At 37.1% G+C, this 20,970-nt stretch overlaps 1 protein-coding gene across 1 annotated transcript in view; it reads right to left on the bottom strand.

The window, feature by feature from the left end:
* LOC149249808 (uncharacterized) overlaps nucleotides 1-20,970 on the bottom strand; it is a 202,716-nt gene that overhangs the window by 81,616 nt on the left and 100,130 nt on the right. Inside the window, exon 4 of the mRNA XM_089453482.1 lies at nucleotides 4,287-4,459. Within this exon, the coding sequence (XP_089309608.1) occupies nucleotides 4,287-4,459 (173 nt within the window). The remainder of the gene's footprint in view (nucleotides 1-4,286; nucleotides 4,460-20,970) is intronic.

Genomic DNA, 20,970 nt, shown 5'->3' with positions numbered 1-20,970 from the left:
TAGGCATCCAAAAGTCACTGAAATTCTCCTTAGACACTAGCTCTATTTTGACCAAGTTGCATTTTTAACTTAGACTAAGTCTAACTTAGGAAAAGAACATAATTGTTATAATGGCTTATTGAGCTAAAGTAAACTTGGGAAAGTAAATTAATTATTTTAGTAATTATGTTTTGATCTAAGCCCTTGATCTCAAGTGAGCCAAGATCTAATCTTTGCCATCAACTACTCTAGAGATTAGGGTTATGGATTTAGCTCAATCTAAAGTTATAAAAACAAGGCTAAGGAGAGGGAGAAGACACACCATACATTAGCACAATATTGAGAGAGGCATCTCAGTGAGTAGTGCGACACTCTAGTGTGTTGGGTTTGAGGGAGTGTAGAGGGAGAGGTTGAAGAACCAAATCAGCCAAGGGGATCAAGCACTGATATAGGGCCCGATCTGCTGAATCAAATCCAAGGCACTTTTGTAATCTATGATCTTTCTCAGTTGGGCCATTACCATAGGGTAAGAGCCCAAGTAGGTTCTCAATCAATTTAATGTTGAACTGATTTGATTGGATAAAATCTGTTGTGTAATTTATTTCATGATTCAGATTGGTATATTTTGCTTCCGCTGAAGTTATTGTGCTAATAAACCTAGTTGTGCAATCAATCAATTGATTGGTAATCTGCTAGGAATTAAGTGTAGAGTGCTAGGTTTGCAAGAATTCTAACACATTACATAAAGACAGCTCTAAATGGAATGTCACTTTCAGCCCTATAAAATGCAAACGCCATTCATCATTGTAAGACATTCATTCATATCTTATTAAATTTTATTTTATTTGTTCCTTCATGGATTTCAATTGTCTGCCCTTCCGTTGGATGTTCCTTTGTAAATGAACTTTGTTCATTTCATACAAAAAATTTAGTTTTATTTCAAAATCATGTGACAAACTAATAACAAAAAAGTCTTACCAAGTGCATTTCAATGCCTCAAAATCTTATTTGAATTTTGTAATTTCCTGGCATGTAATATTTGTATCATTGAAACTTGACATTTCATTCAATTTCTTATTCATATTTTCTATTATTAATTTTTAGCATATGCATATAATGGTTTTGTAATGGGTGAACCTTAGATGCCATGGTCATGCATTATAGAAGCTCATTATCTAAGTGTTGATTCCAGGTCCAATGGTATAATGCTTTTGGATTGAAATCTAATTCAAGTATGCTTGAGCACATGCTCCAAGAAGCACAATCGATTAGAGCAATTGACATAAAATTATGTGTAGTTTAACATTTGTGCACTCAAGTATTCAACTTTGTAACAAACAATTGGAAAGAACTAGGAATGGCAACCAATTAGACAATGTTGATCAAATGTCAAAATATATTGTTGAGGTACAAAAGGTAACAATCACAGATAAGCATTGCACCTGGATGTTGAGAATTCAATAGGGTAGTGAATATGTTAATTCTCTTTAACTTGATAACTGTTTGTGTTATCTTTTACCTTATTAGCTTTGTTCCTTATTATTACAGTGTGAGATACATCAAACAACTACCAAAACAATAAGAACAGTGACACAGTATATAGGTTGCAAGCCAAGGCCAAAACCCCTCCTCCTGAGGGGAAAACCCTTAAATCTCTTCTCTTCTTATAGATCCTTCAATTGACGAATACCATGACCTAGTGACTCAAACAAATACCCTCCAAGATCAAGATCAACTCGGCCTCCTACTACAAGAACTTCGACCTCCCACTGTAGATCTGAAATTCTGTCTCTCGGCAACTGCTGCAACTGTTGTTGCTCCTCTTAGAGACTTCGATCTTCTTCGTATAGCCTCCTCTTTCCTTCGCTTGTCTCTCCTTGAGACTTAGGGCTAGTGAGACACCCTAAGACACCTTCTCTTGACTTCCTTTCTCTCTTTCCTCCAAGATCGAACCAAAGATAGCCCTAGCACAAAAAGCCTAGCTTCGACTTTCACGTGGGAGAGAGAGAACTAGCCCAAACACTTCGGCTTCCTCTTCGTCCTTCTTCTTCGACCTCTCTTAGTCCTCTTCTTCGCACAGAATGAGATGTGAGTAAGTGTGTCTCATGGAGGACGAGTTCCACTCTATATATAGGCTTCTTCAAAGGTAGACGTGGCTCTTCATGTAGGCCGACTTGACGTTGGAGGGCATTTCGACACTTTAAAGACAAAAACATTTTTTTCTTTACAAGATACAATGTGCCCATGGGGTCTTCAATATATGACAATGACTCTTAAACCTAGGACAAACCCTAGAAGCACTCAATGGGTGCTTGACCTATAAAATAAAAGATCTTGAGCATGAAACCCATGCTCCAATAATAATTTCTTTTCATTTTATAATTTACAAGAATACATTTCATACTTATGAAGACTGAACCTAGTTACACATTTTTCAGCATTGGATAGATACTAACAACCACACAGCTATAGAGTTAGCAGCACCACTAAAGGAAAGAGCAAGTTGTTTCCATTCATGGGCTATACTGTGATTTTATTTGACTTTGTTTCAATCATGGCCAATCCTCAACCATCAAACTGTCTTTTCAAATTAATAACTAGTGGAACCTTGAAACTTTTTTCTTGTAGAATCATAGATATTTTGTCATTTGTAGTATGTCAAGTTATTGTTAATCCATTCATTGAGATTTGGCAAGCCAACATCAATTTGATCTCCTTTTTGATATATAGAGTCATTATCTATTTCGAATCATGCACATATTATCTTGACCAATAAAGGTTTTGTTGAAAGTTTGAAGCTAAAGTTTCTACATCCACAAAAGGACCTCTTCCATCAATAACATCCATAAGCTAGACAAAAATGTAATGTTGTTGTGCATATAAGAAGACACACATCAAGGAGGAATCATTACTTCCTCTAATAAGAATCAAAATTATTACAGGAGGAAAATATTGAGAATGTAAGACAATACACTTTCAGTTAAGTCATAGTCCTAGAAGAATTTATATTATACTATCAATATAGCCATATTGGACATTGGCATAGATCCATCAATTTCCAGTTTCTTAAGTAGCTTGTTAGAATGGCAATTTACTCAAATGCCAAATGACAAAGGAAAAATTCATTGGCCCTTAAACAAACAGTAACTAATGGAGAGATGTGCAGGAGAGGCACCTTTGGCCTACCCCACCGACAACTGCCCCAAACCCTAATAGGGTTTCAACTTCTAAGGTAAGGAAAATGGATGTTGGTGGATGGTCATAATAAAGAGGTCCACAGGTTGTCGCAAAGAGTGGAGCTAAGATGGCTCTAGTGGATCACAAGATTTGTGAAATGAGGGTCAGATCTCTTCGCTGATGGACAATAATGCCCTTGGCAGCCACTCTTGGCCTAGTGGCAGAAACAACTTTTTTCGTTTCCCTTTGTTCATGTCCAATCTGTGTGTATCTTTTCTCATCGCAATGGTGATTGGCTTGATTCAAAATATTTAGCTCTGAAGATTAGACCAGTGGCTTTAACCTGTGTGACAACTTCAACCTAAGACCTCTAGGGATAGGGTTTTCTATACCAGCACATGGTGCACCCACGCATGGTGTTGCTTTTTTTGTTGAGCGTTTGCATATGAAGTAAACACGTCCAAGTAAGGCCTTGTAGGGTCGGCCCTTGGGGCTTGGTGGCAATTTGTAAAGGAGTTATTCTGTCTCGTGGTGGTCAGGTGTGTGATCTATGGACTTGCTTGGCTAATGGTTTCCATCTCAACTAATGTTCATCTCCCTATGTGGTATGGCAGCTAGAGTCTACTCAATTATTGTCAGTTTTTTGCTTGATATAAGTTCATCTCCCTACACACTTGCAAATTGGTGTCAGTCCATGGGGAATTGTCTCAACTGTGATCTTTGCATGAGCATGTGGAAGCTGCATTTCTGACCCTCTATTCTTGCAAAAAGCTCTCTATAATATAGTTTTCATAACGGAGTTTAAAGGAAGCTTTAAAAAAAGAAAATAGGATCATACACTTCATCTTGGAAGCATACTATGAACCTTATAAACATATTTATCATTCAATCATGACAAAACTTGCTACTTACGTAACCTTTGGATTAGAACAAATATACTAAAGAACAAATGATATCATTAAGAAAACTATATAGAGAAATGAACAATATTTTTTTGGTGGTCGTCTAAGCAAAAAGTAGGTATTTTGTGGGCAAACAGCTTATTTGATCATGAACAAAGTAAAGAACCTGATGACTTTGAGTTTTATATATTTGCCAAAAGTTAATTTTCAATACGGAATAGAACATACGGATTTGGGGGTTTGGGTGTGGGCACTTGAGTAGACGATATAGCCACTGATTGGCTTCCACTTGATGGCACAGTTTTATTATTCTCATTTGATGCCTTTGAAAGTTCTTCATTCACTTCCTTATCTCGAACTGCTTCACGTTTTATTTCTTCAACTGTTTTCCCTGCCAAGAACTATAAAGTGGACATGTGAAGAAATCAGGATGCCTTTCTAGATTTGGCTACTTTCCATGAACTTAACTTATTGCCTAATTCAATCACCATTAGCTTCATCAACAAAGGGTCAAAAAATAAAAAAGCATGTAGAATAATGTTTGCCTAGCACCAGGAAAATTCATCTGCATTGGAATTAGCAATCAACAATCATATATAAATCTCACTTTTAATTGAGAAAGGAGCAATAAAACTTAGTTCCAATCTCTGTTGTTAAAGCTTTCAAATGAGGGATTCTTAATCGAAGAGACATTACATGCATTACTAGTTTTAGAAATAGAAATTGTACCTTGATGATTTTTGGATCTCATATGCAATAAACAGACATTTATAATAAAGCTGTTAACAGAGATGTAACAATACATTAAAATAGCACTAAAATCATCATACCATCTGTGAAAAATGGTGAAATAACATAATTGAATTTCAGTAACATAGATAAGGTTCTAAATGTATGTGACATATCTCACAATACAATAAAAATATCCATTACTCAATTAAATGGATGTCTATATTCAACTATACAGCAGTTTCGCATGACAAAAAGTCCAAAGAATATTAGTTGGACAATGGTACTGGTAAATTTTATAAAGTCGTTTCCATTTTCTCAAGATTCTTATAGCTGGGCTTAACTAGGTCACATTCATGTGGAATCTGTAAACAAATCATCTTTATGTGATTTTTCAAAGAATAGGAGAAGCCAGGGCTAATTGTAGTATGTTTCCATGTGTATCAAGCTATTTCTAAATGACTCACAACTGCTCTTCAACAAAACTTGACAATTGAGGAGGCAATTGGATTTGTAAGACTTATTTCCAACCATGAGCCAATAATTCAAGTAACATATAATCACCAGATGCAGATCCAGATTATTAAGTGAACGATTTGAAGAAAATAATCAAAACAACAGAAGGGATTGACTGCTTACTGAGCACCATGACTGCTTATTGGATGTAACACCATGATTGCTTACTGTATCATTAGATAATGATGTATTAGGGTTTATATAATCAAGAAGACGGAAGGGCTTTGACTGCTTATTGTATGTATCAGCATGTCGGATACAGTAATGGTAGGTCCCCTGCTGTACTCAATTTCCTCATTTCTTGCTCAAAACAAGCTATGTTTCTGAAATTACTAGAGCATCCAATTGGGTGAAGGATGCACAATCATTACTTGAGGTTTTGGATGAGGTAGTTCTGGAGGTTGGGTTGGAGAAGATTGTACAGATCATCAATCAAATTGCCTTTAACTATGTTAATGGTGGTAAGTCGTTGGAGGATACACACTCAACCATTTTATGGAAACCCTAGATCTCATGCTTGAGGGTATAGACAAATTCAATTGGGTGAAAAAGGTCATTAGCAAATACATCTACAACCAATCATGGGTATTTAACTTGATAAGGAAAAAGACAGAGTATGCAACCTGTTAGGCCCCCCAACACTTGTGTAAGATGTTTTTCTTTTCCTAATGAGTGGATTAGATCTCTTTAAAGTACCAACGCTGCTGGGAAAGACATCCATGGGAAAGTTTGACACCGAGTTTTGGTCTAGAGCATCAGAGATTGTCAAAGTTGTCAAGCTTCTTGACAAGGTGTCACAGAAGGTGCATGCAGCATGGCCACAGGTTATATTTATAATGCCATGGATCAAGTCAAGGAGCAAATAAGGGCAACCTACAATGACAAAAAAAACAATGTACCTACCCGTTTGGAAGATCATTGATAATGAATAAAACAACCAATTCCATCAGCTTATACATGCAACTGCTGCCAACTAGGTATTTCATGGCAGTGGGTTATATTTATGAGGCCATGGATCAAGGGAAAGCGCAAATAAGGGCAGCATACAACAATTAAAAAGAAAAAAAAAACTAACTAACTATCTAGAAGATGTTATGAATATACTTTATACAAAAATAATGTAAATATAGTAAGATTAATTAGTGAACATTAATTAGTAATTAGTACTGAAGAGGCATGCCTAACGGGACATGACCTTCCATGAAGAGGCACCTACCTAGGTATATAAGCGGGTCTCATTTATAACAATCAAACATCTATGTACATTCAACAATTCTTATGTACAATTACTTGTCCTACAATAGATGTCTTCATTTTCAAAGTGTTCGGAAGATTATTGCAGAGTACAAACTTTGTTCGTTACATTGGTATCAGAGCATATACGAACTATGTTCGTTACGTTGGTATCAGAGTTGTTCGATCCTCTAGCCACTCAACCGCTGCACAGAGAACCAATCTAATTCAGCGTTTGGCCATCAACCTATTGTCAACGTCATTGTCGTCACAACAGAAACGTTTTGCTACACAGAGTTTGGAGCTTCTCCATTTTGCTACTAGGCCTTTGGCCATTAATATATATATATATATATATATATATATTAAAAAATATATATTAAATTAAAAATAAAATAAAATAAAGGGAGTTTAAAATATATATATATATATAAAATTTAAAAATAAAAATAAAAAATCCGTAGTCAACTGTCCCGGCAGCGACCACCACTGAAAATTGTTCCGACAGGCCACACAGCCGCCACTTTCGCAATCGACGAGCCCAAGAGCACCCACCATCGCCAACCAAAATCCCGCAGCACACCCATGACAACGCCCAACGACCACCATTGTCACCGCGTCAGGCCCACGACTAACCCTCCACTACTATCGTGCCTTTACACTGCCACTACACACCATTTCCGTCGTTGTTCACGCTTCCACTACAGCCCTATGTTTTCAGGTTGTCCTGATTTCCCGCCACCTCCATCACTAGCAGTCACCACTTGAGGCAACTATACCAGCCGCAACATCCAAACCGCTTTGCCACAGTCTGTAGATAGTCACAAATTGCAACCACTCTGTCATCGATCGACACAATTGAATTCACTATGGACAATTGTGAGGTTTGTACAAGTCACATGTTATTGTATGGTTGCAACCAATTGACAAACATTTATGCCCAGAGTCATACAAATCAAAAACTAAGATTCTAATAAGAAAAGTTGTGCGCCTTCGTGACCTTTTATATTAATAAAATACATGAATTAAAACTTATTAAAATTCCTTTCATATTAATAAAATACATGAATTAAAACTTATTAAAATTTAAAAGGCACACAGGTAAGGTGAAAATTTTATTAAAATTTTAATTAAAAGTGGACTTTAGGTATTCAAAATATATACATGAATTATTAAAAGATAAAAGGGAAATATAATAATATATTCCTAAGTTCATTAAAATAGTTTATAAAGCTATCCAACAATATATTTGTGTTAAAGATACACAACGTTATATATATATATATATATATATATATATATATATATATATATATATTAAAGGGTGAAAAGAAAAAGAAAGCTACAAAGAATTCGCTCTCTAGAGGCCATTTAGAGCATTGATGTTTATGTAGTTTGCTTCAAATACGTGTCAAACGGGGTGTTTTGCTATATTCAACAAACTTTGCTTCTTTGGTGTCTGATTGTTTAAATTTACATGTATAAATGTTTTAATAAAATTTGCATATTTTATGTATTTTTAAGTCCATGGAATGAACAAAGTTCGTTCTTCCAGTTTAAATACTCCAGAAGACTTGGAATATGTAGATCTCCATTGAAGATACAAGAACATATATATATATATATATTAAAATATATGAATAAGAATGATGTTACAATTGAGAGTGAGGGTCCTGGATATATAGCCAGGTAAGTACCCTTTTAGGAACGGTCATGTCCGTAGAGACATGCCTCTTCCCTACGAATTATTAGTTAATTAATCATTGTTTATGTCTATTATTATTTTTATTATTTTTATTATATATATATATATATATATATTATTAGCCCATGGGGCTTTGGATTGACAGTGAATGGGTGCATTGTTAAGGCACTTCGTGTGATAGGTCACTGGTTCAAATCCCCCGTGGGTCTTACCTACCAAAAAAAAAAAAAAAAAATATATATATATATATATATATATATATATTATTCATAACATTGCCTTCCTCCTCAAAAAGTTTGTCCTCAAAGCTTATTGATGAAAGGCTTGATCTCATTTTTCTGTTTCAAGTGTCTTCTTGTCTGGGCACTGTCATCTTTGTCGAAACAAGACAATATGATCCTCTAAGTGATAAAAAAAATTGTCGCACTGAGAATGGATCTAACCATCCTAAATTAATCTTTTGTGGAATCTTGTGGTTACTGGATACTTCGTGTGAATTGTTATCACAAGACTGAATTGTACTGACATTAGTAGTCTTCGGAACATAAGTTTGTTGTTTATGTTCAGAGTGATACGGATTCGTAGATTGATTGAGATGTATGTTCCTGTGATTCAAATGTAGATAAAGAGTTCTTTTGGTTTGTCTTTCCCCTATCATGTGTGTGGCGATATTCTAATTTACTTTAGGTGACGATGTTGTTGAGTTGGTTACAGAACCTTCACTTGGGATGTTTATCATCTGAACTACAACATCTAAGTGCATCTTTTCTTCAATCGGTTTACCTTCTTCTTGAGTAATGATATTCACCGGATCAATATTTATTCATTTTTCTTCAACTTGGACTTCTACATTTGATGCTTTCTTATTGATAAGTTGTTGTACCTTTTTTCCAATGACTTCTTGTCCTTTTTAAGCTTCTTAATTTGCGTCAACAGTTTTTCACTATGGTCTTTAAGTCAGGAAACTTCATTTTTTTCAACAGTGATCTTGTCAACTTCTCTTTACATATTTTGTAGTACTTTTTTACCTTCTTGAAAAATTTCTTTTGAGATATCTAGTATGTCTTCTGGTATTATTGAATTTGGCTTCACTATAACATCTTGTAGCGTTATTTTTTTCTTTTTGTAAGAAAATATCAAAAACTTCTTCGTATTTATGATGAAGGACCCTAGTGATTCCATCCAAGGCAAACCCAAAATTATATCACTATTGTCACAAAATAAGGTTCTAATGATGAATTGTGAGACAAAAGTATAGTCTTCAATACTTAGTTGTAGATTGCTTATGTCCTAAGTCACCTGACACGGGGATTCGGGACACGTAGGATTCGGGATTCGTGGTGTCGGATTCGAGACACGCTGACCCCCGGAACAGGACACGTTAGGACACGTTATATATTATATATATATATATATATATATATATATATATATATATATATATATATATATATATATATATATATATATATATATTAAAAATTAGATATTATCATATTTCTTACACAAATTTTAATTAATGATACAAATTTATTGATTTCAAACATAGATCTTCATCTATAGCTATTAGCATGCATAGTACATACAAAATTCAAATAAATGTCAGTGGTACTGGTCAAATAAATGATAAATCTATTAAAAATTTAAATCATGATTCATAATTCATAACTGAAAGACAACTTACAACTACAAGATAGGAAGATAAACACACTGACAACTGTAGTTTTCTCATTAAGTCATCAAATCAAAATGTGTTACATAGGTAGTGTTGGTGCAATGCCAATGGCAAATAGAAATAGAAAATATAAAACAACTACAGGTATACAAGCCTCAAGGCATCAATCAGCATCAGAATCAGCATCATTGTCCCCATCATCATGGTCCCCACTGCTTTCCTCTACATCCTCCTCCTCCCCTGTATCCATAGTCGCCTTTGCATCTGCTGGTATGGAGGCTGACCCCTCTAAGTCATCAAATCTAACAGGCTCTAGCACTGGATCATTGAGATCCATGTTGGCCAATGCCAACTCAACAATGGTGTCCAGACCCATATCATCAGGAACAGTGTTACTTGGGAGCGGGAGCGAAAGCGGGGAGCAGGAGCGAAAACAGGAGCGTGAGCGACATATTAAGAAGCTCTTGGTTTGGTGCTCTTGATTAAATACGAGTTCCATACCCCAATACATGACAAAATTCAATGGAAACATTGCAATCCCCCAATCCTAAAATCCTGAAACACTGATAAGTCTGCTGGATTTTGAATGAAATCTAAAATTCTACTTTCTCCATATGAAATCCAATGAGGCCAGAACCACTCTCAAACATCCTAAGTCATTTCATGGTAATGTTAAAAATTTAAGTAAAAGGAAGAAAATGAAGATTAAGGAGAATGTCACTTTTACTTTAAGAATTTAACATTACCATGAATAGCATATCAATACTAGGGCCTAGACTTGATTATGAAGCTGCCAAAATGCTCTACTCCTTGCTGCAACAGCACAAATCACTTACCAAATGAAAATATTAATGAGCAAACATGCCCTTTTCATACCCGCGCTGAGCTTAGCGAGTCCTGGAAACCGGACACGTGTCCTAAAATCGCGACACGCCCCTGAAAATCGCGACACGCCCTCGGACACGACGTGTCCTGTGATTTGGACACGAATCCGGACCGAATCGTGTCGGATTCGCCGGATTCGGGATTCGCAGGGGGTTTAGGACGAATCCGGTTTCCTAGCTTATGTCGTATTGTTTGTCACTTGAGTCAACAAAATTCGTTTCAATTATATTCGATTCAGGAATCACTAATTGGTTAGCATATCTAGTACTAACATAATTATTATTTTGAGTAGGATCGGTAGAGATGGTAACATCATTTCCCGCAAGTGATCCTTTGATCTTAAATAGCGCACCGACACATATACTAAAAGTTTTAGGAAATCTTTCATCATTGCATGTTAGGCCCCTATACTACTAGTGTAACCCCTTATTGTTATTAGTACAACCCACTTATTATATTGATGTACCCATGTAGTGCCCATATTGTTACTATTGTGTCCCATAGAAGCCCACTATTGTTATTATTGTGCCCTTACATTATTATTGTTATGTCGGCTCTGATTATGTTATGACCCCTTGGACTCCTATATATAAAAAGGAGGTCTTTTCATTTGTATCATCCAAGAATTGTTCATTTATGTAATGTAAAGGAGGTTGCCCCCTCGAAGAGGCTGAATTCTAAGGCGTTGATCTATCTTTTCTATCTTTTTCTTGAGCTGGTTTCATAACATTTGGTATCAGAGCTTTGGATTCTAGGGTTTCGCTGCTCCCAACAGGTCATCGTGGAATTTTCGCTATAACTCTTTTTCTGCGACGTTTCAGAAGCTAAAAAAAAAACCCATTTGAGAAGACATTGTGCTAAATCTCGGGTCCGAATTTCAGATCTTTTCGCACTATATTTGCGGAGACATGATCTGAGGAAGTCGGTCTTTTTGCAGACTCCTGAATTACATTCCAAACAGGTGACCTAGGGAAAATCATCATAACTTTCTCTCTGGGGATCGGATTGAAATTTCGTAAGAAGGTACAGAAAGAGGACGGACTGTAGTTTCTTGTATATATTTTTCAGAGCCAAAGGTCAAAATAGGGACACGTGGCACGTTGTACAAGTTCGCTCTACTGAATTAGTCTATAATCAGGTCACTGTGGGAGATTTGGCATAACTCTTCATTAGAGAATCCAATTGGGCTCAGACTGGTGGCATTAGAAATAGGACACAGAGGGCTAGCACAGGTCGCAATTTCAAAACTTAAAGATCCGAAAGTACAGAGTTACAGTCGTTTCAAGATCAAGCTCCTAAAATCAAGAAAAAGCAAGATGAGGAAGTTTGATGGAAAGGATCCGGTAAATTGGATACTTCAGATGGAGCAATACTTTGATCGACATGGTGTACCACTGTTACAAAAGGTATGTATTGCATCTTCATATTTAGAACCAGATCAATTTTTATGGTATGAAGGGCTTTGTTCTCATAAACAACTTGTTACGTGGTCAATTTTCACGAAGGAAATGATAGCACATTATGAAGATACAAAGAGTAACACCTTTAGAGCAACACCACAACAATTGGAAAGAGTAAAAGGGCTTTGTGACATATTGGAAAGAAAAATTATGGAAACCAGGAAGCACACCCCTCACAACTATAAAGATGGAAGTGTTGTTTCTCCTAGCCTTCCACAACCTACAAGGGTTACACCACAACAATTGGAAGAAAAAAGAGAAAAAGGGCTTTGTTACAATTGTGATAGCAAATGCACTAAAGGCCATAAGTGTGCTGAGAAGAAATTATTTTACATAGAATATGAAGAGGAGGAAGAAAAGGATCAAGAAACATCAAAAGAAGAAGATATACGCCAAGACCCCACCCCAGAGAAAGAAGAAATGAATCAGACCATATCTTGTAAAGCATTGGCAAGAATTATCACTCCTCAAACTCTCAAGATAGAAGGACATATCAAGAAGAAAAATGTGAAAGAAGTGAAAGATCACATCGAGAAAGAAGAAATGAATCCAACCATATCTTGTAATTCATTGGTCGAAATTACCACTTCTCAAACTATCAAGATAGAAGGACATATCAAGAAGAAAAATGTTCAAGAAGTGAAAGATCACATCGAGCATTAAGAAATGAATCCGACCATATCTTGTAAAGGATTGGAAGAAATTACCACTCCTCAAACTCCAGAGATAGAAGGACATATCAAGAAGAAAAAGGTTCAAGCAGTGAAAGATCATATTGAGCATCAACAACAAGTTCTCCAAATTTTAAACGATAACGCCACTTGTTATCGTTTAGACAACAAGTAAATCTTTCATCATTGATCTCATCAGTGAAAGATCACATCAAGCATCAACAACAAGTTCTCCAATTTGCAAAGTATTTCGTTGTAGACACTAAATAATTCACTTCAACAAACACATCAATATAATTTAGATAGACCAATGTCATTCCAATGAAAAAAGACCTTAAAAATTTTCACTGAAGAGTTAGGGCATCAATCACCACTTATCACTGTCCAATAGTGATGTAAAATTGCACAAACCAATGACAAATGATATTATAGGGTTACCTCTTGATTATGTGCTACAAATTGGACTAGCTGGCTGCTGTTCAAACTTTCCTTAATCTGATTTATCATAGAAAACGTAGAAAAAGCAGATTTTGGATGAGGAAAAGCCACTAAGAGTGCTTAGAGGCAATTTTAATGATGGATCTTGGATGCCTTGGCTAGGGCAATGAAATATAAATGTAAAAATAGCCCTGCAATGATAAAATACAAGTTTAAAGATAAATAAATCTGAAATTTGCACAAACTTGTATAAAGAGGGTGTGAATCCCCCTAGGGTTTTACCCAAAATTCTCCACATGGAAGTTTAAGCAGTGTAAACCACTTGGAAGATAAATTTCACCATTAGAATGTGTAAAAATATCTCAAATAACAATCCAACAATCAAATAAGTGTTGGGGTAGGGTTAGAATGCATATTTATGGAACAAACCCTAGATTTAAGGCTTCATTAAATCAACCCTAAATTCATTTCCAGATTTATTAAAATCCTTAAATCAACCCACAAGATGTTACATAAAACCTTTAAGCACAAATCCATGGGGCTACTTCCAAATTAAGGTTAAAAGTAAACAATTTACCATAAACCCTTGGAAAAAGATGTTTAGAAAATGAAAAGAACCCATTAACTTTGCACTAAACAATGAACAAATTATTTTTTATAGCTTTTTGTATTTTGTACTTTAGATGACATAAAATAAAATAAAAAATAGGATTTTTGGGGTTTCTTTTTCTTTTCTTTTTTGTTTGTTGTTGGGAGTAAATTCCTTATCCACACTTAGCGCTTACAAGGTGAAGTAAGATGCCCTCCAAAGTTGGCATTTCTATGCTTATGGATTAGAATGAGGGATTAAGGTACAAAAGACCCAAGTAATCCCTTGTCTAATCAAGACAAGTTATGAAACAAGAAAAGTTTCATCAAAGGGAATGGCCTTCACTAACAAAATCAATAATGGAATTGAAAAGAATACTACAACCCTTCTCAAGAAGAGTAAAGGCAAAACTTACCACAACAAGTAGAATGTGAGTAACAAACCCTAGGCGTCCTCCTTCCAAGTAACAACATTTTCCCCTCAATGGATCGATTTTGCTAGCTAGTAGAAGTCTTGAACCATCCATTTCAATGAACCAAGAATATAATCAACGTATAGAGACATCAAGGGAGTTGACACGAAAACACCAAATAAAAATCTTCTATTAACGGCTTCAAAAAAGTTCTCCAACAATTCACAACAAATTGGAATGAGTGGAGGTCCTTTATAGATGAGGCTAACAACTCCTCATTCTTTATTGTGCCAAGCCATGCTCTACAACCTAGTATATAGAAGATGTTGTAGTGCCCATAAAATGAAGCATCATATCCAAAAACAATAATAATAATAAAACATAATGTCAACTCAACTAAAAAAATAGTAAAAAGTAAAAAGTAATAAAAATAATAAATTGTCTCAATTCAATTTGTTATATTGTAATTTTGTCTTTATTAATAATATTACAAACAATTTTTTGATAATATGCATCACATTAAAGTAAATTTAAATAATAATGATTCATATTCGTAATCATGATATTTAAAACATATAAAAACTTGATAAATTTAATTAATAAACATATAATTAAAAATAAGAATATTCTATATATAAGAATCTAAAATATTTACAAAATATAAATAGTAGCTATAAATTAAGATCCATTTCACCATATAAATTAAAATAATGATTTATATCCATAACCATTATGTTTCAAAACTTATATTTAAATTTAATTAATAAGCAAATAAAAACTTAAAATTTACAGTAAACTCTTTTTCTAAACTACTACATATAAAATAAATGCTATCCATGTCACATTAAAAAATAAAATTATAAAACATGTCAAAAAAAATGCCAAGCACATATATATGCATTTGTATGTATCATGGTTGTAACAAAATTAAAAATAAGAATATTTTTACATATAGAGATGTAAATTTATATAAATATAAATAATATTATTAAGACCCAGCATAGATCCATCTTAACTCTAAATCTACCAAGAGTTGAGAGGAATCAAATCAAGTTCTACACTTAGAAAGAGGTTTGCATCTTGAGAGATTCGATACCTCTCGACACTTGGTAGAACCAGAGTTAAGATAGATCTATGATGGTTCCTTAATTTTAGCCAAATGAATCACTCAAAAGTGACTTGTCATCCACACAACTTGGAGACTAAGTAAAAATACAATTAAATTGTTGGAAACATAATCCTTTTGCGTTATGTAAATTTGGCGTATTCACTTGAGAGGAAGGTGAAAAGCCTCAAGTCAACGCCACCTAATTCATGTGTTCCATTACGTGAGTTTAATAGTGGTATCAGAGCTACCATACATTTTTGTCCCTAGAGTTGGTGATCCACACATTTTGTGGCCTTCTCCATTAGTAGAGCATTGCCATAGAAGCGAAAAAGTCAACACCATTGTTTTACTTCACAAAATCTTGGGGTTCACGTCCACCTCTCAGACCACAACATCAATTTGTATTCATCACAGCTACAAACCTTTAGTGGAGTCCTAGGATGGCATCCTTGGCTAGCACAAACTCAATACCAATGCCCAACATCTCTTCCTTGCATGCTCAATTGACACGTCTCCATTGTAGCCCATTGCAGTTCCTGAACAACAGAATGATTTTCAACCTATAAGTCCTACAACGAAGTGAGGAGCAAACAGTAGACTGAAGGAATATAAAATGTTTCTAAATTATGTAACAAGCGACTGTGAATTCCGTGATGGGACAGAAAGATTTGTCTAGGAGTAGTCCCTAGCCGAGCACCACAATTTTGGTCGTCACGACTACGTGTCAAGGTTTTGTGTTGTTCTCCTCTAACATGCACAAGAGTGTCTGTCTTAAAGAATCAAATCCACTCCAAAATCTGTAGCGGATTTTCTTAAGGCCTTTTATGGAAGACGTGTTGATTTTTGGGTAACATCGAATGTGCTCTAGCTCCGAAATTTTGTGGAGGGGCTAGAACACATGAGATCTCCAAGAACCAGAAATTGTATGGTGAAATTCCACCTGGATTGTATTTTATTAAAATAATTAATATTTTTAATGGGGTTCCTAAGTCTAAACTTAGGAAAATTAAACATATTAACGGGTATTAATGAAAATATGGGTGAGAAGCTTCTAAGAGAAGAAGATCAAGTCTAATTTAATCTTAGTCGTTGATTAGAGACTTAATCTCGACCATTGATTTCTCAACAGGAAAAGTATAAATGGAGGATTGGGGTCAGTGGAGAAGACACAGAGAGATTGAGGAAATCGATTTTCTGAGGTGAGTTCTCAGAAGGGAAATCGATTGGGGAGATCTTGCAACTGAGGGGCAGTGATAGTTCGAGAATATATACAGAGAGGCGTGTGGAGGCAGCACAGTAGCCGAGAGAGTTGACATTGGACTAGTCTGGGCCCACGCAGCCTAGATGCAGAGCCAGGAGAGCCAGCGCAGAGGAAGAGGTGCCTTCCACACAGAAAGTCGAGGAACTGCTGGAAACGGCCAGACCAGCCCGGAAAGCTGATGCAGTGGTCAGAAGTGCTGACGCAAAGCCTCAAAGAGCTCCACACAAGCCCATGCAGTTATTGCGAGGGGGTAGCGCAGTTGGAGCCGAGGCTAGCCAGTTTTGCTGCCGGATCAGCCGGAATTTGCCAGGTGAAGTGAGGTAAAACTCACTCAGGTTTTCTGCCCTCATATTTCTCCGTCACTGGTTTGTCGGGAGGGCAACCAACATTTGTATTCAGAACTTCTGCTTAATAATAGAAAACCCTCAAAGATACTGCACTGGTTTTCCCACATTGGGTTTTTCCAGGGACGTTTAGCCCAAAAATAAGTGTGTCCTTTGCATGATCGTCTCATTTATTTTTCAGTTCTTGATCTGTATAGTGGTGTAGGCTGCAGTGTATTTACATTAATATTTTCTGAACATTTCTGAAAATAACTTGATAAATGAAGAATACAAGTAGGTGATGTAAATCAGTTTTCTGCAGTAGGATTTCTGGTTTGTTAGATTCAGAAATTTTCACATGGTATTAGAGCGATTGCAGATCAAGGAGGATTGAGGCCATCGACAAAAGAACAGAAGAAAATTTGTGTCCGAAGGCAGCTATCCCGAGTGACAGCGCAGTTTCTGGCCAAGACATAAGAGGAGGGGTGACGCAATCACCAAGGGAGGCTCACACAAAGCCTGCATCAGCCTGTTTGTGTAACATTGTTGCTGCAAAGGGCAGCGTCGTGATTGTTGGGCCAGCGCAAAGACTTTTGAGTCTCAGTTTACCAGTTGTAGGGGCTAGAGGCGCAGCGCAGATTTCATCTAGACTTGTTGGTGGGGTGTTGATTCTGTTGGTGCAGAACAATACCTAGTGGGGCAGAAGCAAAGTAGAGGGAATCAATTTCTCAGAAGATTTCTTGCCAAGAAATCTAGATCCAGTGTTGAGCAACAGAAAAGAGAGATCAGAGAGGGGTGGTTCGACAGTTGTTGGCAGTAGGATTTTCGTGAAGGAAATCGAATTTCAGAGAGAGCTAGTTCCTTGGAGGATTTCTAACGCCAAAGAAATCCAGATCCGAGTTTTGTTGGGGCAGCAACAAAAGAGGGAGAAGAAAACCTGTTTGACACTCATTTGAGCAGAGATGGCAGTTAATGGACTGAGGGATCAGGACAGGTTGGATGGAGCATCCAACTTTGTCATCTAGAAGGCCAGGATCCTGGCAGTTTTGGACAAAAATCGCATCAAGGATTATGCCTTGAAGACGGTTGTTGTTCCGGTTGATGTTGATCCTCTCAAGAAGTACGAGGAGGCTCAGGCAAAAGCGAAGTGCATGATCTTGGATGGGGTCAAAGATCATGTGATCCCACATATTGTTGAGAAGGACACAGCAAGGGAAATGTGGGAGGCCTTGACCACTTTGTACGAGGGAACTTCCATTCAATGAAAGATGTTGCTTGAGAGCCAGCTGAGACAATATCAGATGTAGAAGGGAGAAGAAATCGATCCCTTCCTTCTCAGTGGAAAGGGATCCGAGGGCGAACTTCTGTAGGGTCTACACCAAATCCTGAATTCATGGTCAGGACTGCCCTGAATGCAGTCACTGAAGACTGGGAAACCTTTGTCCAAAGCATCTTGGGCAAGGCTTCTCTCCCCAGTTGGGAGGAGATGTGGGCAGCTCTTCGACAGGAAGAGATCAGACGATTGACCAAGGCGGGAAGCAACGGCAAAGGGATCAGAGCCAAGGAGGAAGAGGAGGATGCAACTCTCACATCAGTGGGATAGCAAGGGCAGCAGAAGAGGAAAAAGAAAGATATATCAAAAGTCAGATGCTTCAGATGTGGAGAACTGGGTCATTTCGCCACTCAGCGCCCTCGGAATAAGGGCAAGGAAGAGAAGTCTGACTCAAAGGCTGCTCCAGCGAAAGCTGACAAAGAGGACGAGGATGAGAATTGCGCCATGAGTGCTCATGCATCTCTAGAGAAGAGGTGTGACAATATTGAGCTGTAGTCGGGAGGACTACATGTAGGGCAGGATCCTTGAGGTGCCAAAACTCTTAGTTTAGGAATACAGACAGAGAGGCAGAGAGAAACTTGTGGAGGCAACGCAGTAACCGGGAGAGCTAACGCTGGGCCAGTCTGGGCCCACGCAGCCTAAACGCAGAGCCAAGAGGGCCAGTGCAGAGGAAGAGTTACCTTCCACACAGAAAGTCGCAAACTACCAGAACAGCCGAGAAAGCTGATGCAGTGGGCAGAAGTGCTGACGCAAAGCCTCGGAGAGCTCCACGCAAGCCCACGCACTTACTGCGAAGGGGCAGCGCAGTTGTAGCCGGGGCTAGCCAGATCAGCCGGAATCTGCCAGGTGAAGTGAGGTAAAACTCACTCAGGTTTTCCGCCATTGTATTTCTCTGTCACTGGTTTACCGAGAGGGCAACCAACATTTATATTCAAAACTTCTGCTTAATAATAGAAAACCCTCAAAGTTGCTGCACCGGTTTTCCCACATTGGGTTTTTCCGGGGATGTTTAGTCCAAAAATAAGTGTGTCCTTTGCATGATTGTCTCATTTATTTTTTAGTTCTTGATCTATATAGTGGTGTAGGCTGTAGTGTATTTATATTAATATTTTTTGAACATTTCTGAAAATAGCTTATTAAATGAAGAATACAAGTAGGTGATGTAATCAGTTTTCTGCAATAGGATTTTTAGTTTGTTAGATTCAGAATTTTTCACAACATGAACACCAAAATATAGAAAATAAGGAACACAACCTTGAATATTATTAATTTTCTAAAGAGAAAGGAGTACAGCTAGCGACAACTCAACAAGGTCCACAAGGAGCACCCTTGACTATTCCAAAATACTTAAACACACTTACCAACTGCTTCTTATCTTAAGGGAGACGATATTGAGCATACAAACGTAGTGTATGTCTGCATAATTGCAAGAGATGAATTTTTGGAACATTTGGAAAGACAACAACAATAATAAGATATGAGTTTTTCACCTTCCTCAGACCTTTTGCAAGGCTGACGATACCTTTCATGTAGCTGACACATGTAGCCCAGAAAGTCACATATGCTCTACACTTCTTAGCAGTTGCAGTGTTTTCCCCAAAGATCTCCATTGGGAATTTTTGGATTCCTAAAAAAAGACATCATTGGGGTTACTATGTTATCGTTGATTTGCTCGTACCAAGGACAAGAAATCATCGGAGTTGGATATTATGTGAACAATGATTATGTTGATGAGAAATTATGAGTACCTCATCAAATGGTGCACCTTGACAAGATATAGAGGAACATTTTCGCTGACAAAACTTGGGTTACTAAGTTTCCAATTGTCTTTCATTCTACCCAAATATGCATCTATCCTCCTTCATTTAGCACATTGAATTCGGCCTTCTATGGCATCCTTCTTTAATTTATTATGGCATCTATATGCGGCTCATGAGGCAGACTTTAGGGTACATCATATGGACTGATAATGCTAGAATGTTGCCCTAACTAGGGCTTTTTACTTATGTTGTTCTAAATACTTTAGAATAGACCCATCCATCTCCTTGCAATGGCGAATCTGGACACATTTTTGAGGTTACAACCTCCCTTTCTAGGGATTTTGTGTCTACCACAGAAGTGCCCTAACTTGGCCTACAACTAAACCTCCAAACCCTGTGTTAGATCCTCCTTTTGACTGTGTTGATCCACAAATTTGTGCGGCCCCTCCTCCCTCTAGCAACCTAGGCATGCGACCCTCCAAAATGTTGTTAATAGGGGTCTCAATCCTCATCTTGGGATCGGATCTTTCCTACAATCAAACCACAGAAGAAAACTCCTACGCATGCCCAAAATATCACTTCACAACTCAGCCAACAACTACTCCTACACAACCAAACAAAGCTAGGGAAAACTTGTCCCTTTTTCTTTGGCTCCTTAGGGTTGCAGTCTTCTTCAAATTGTCTCCCTGTTGGATACGTTCCACTTAGATGGATGACTTCGGCCTCCCTTGCAACCCTACTTGGCCTTCAAGCTCGGCCTCCACGTAGGGCTACATTGCTCTAGCCTCATGATCAAATGATGCCTCTCACACTT

The sequence above is a fragment of the Pinus tabuliformis genome, chromosome 7 (assembly GCF_031772625.1).
Source record: "Pinus tabuliformis cultivar Carrire ecotype Pingquan chromosome 7, CPIR1, whole genome shotgun sequence".
NCBI classification, from domain to species: Eukaryota; Viridiplantae; Streptophyta; class Pinopsida; order Pinales; family Pinaceae; genus Pinus; species Pinus tabuliformis.
This window is presented reverse-complemented; position numbering and strand designations above follow the sequence as displayed.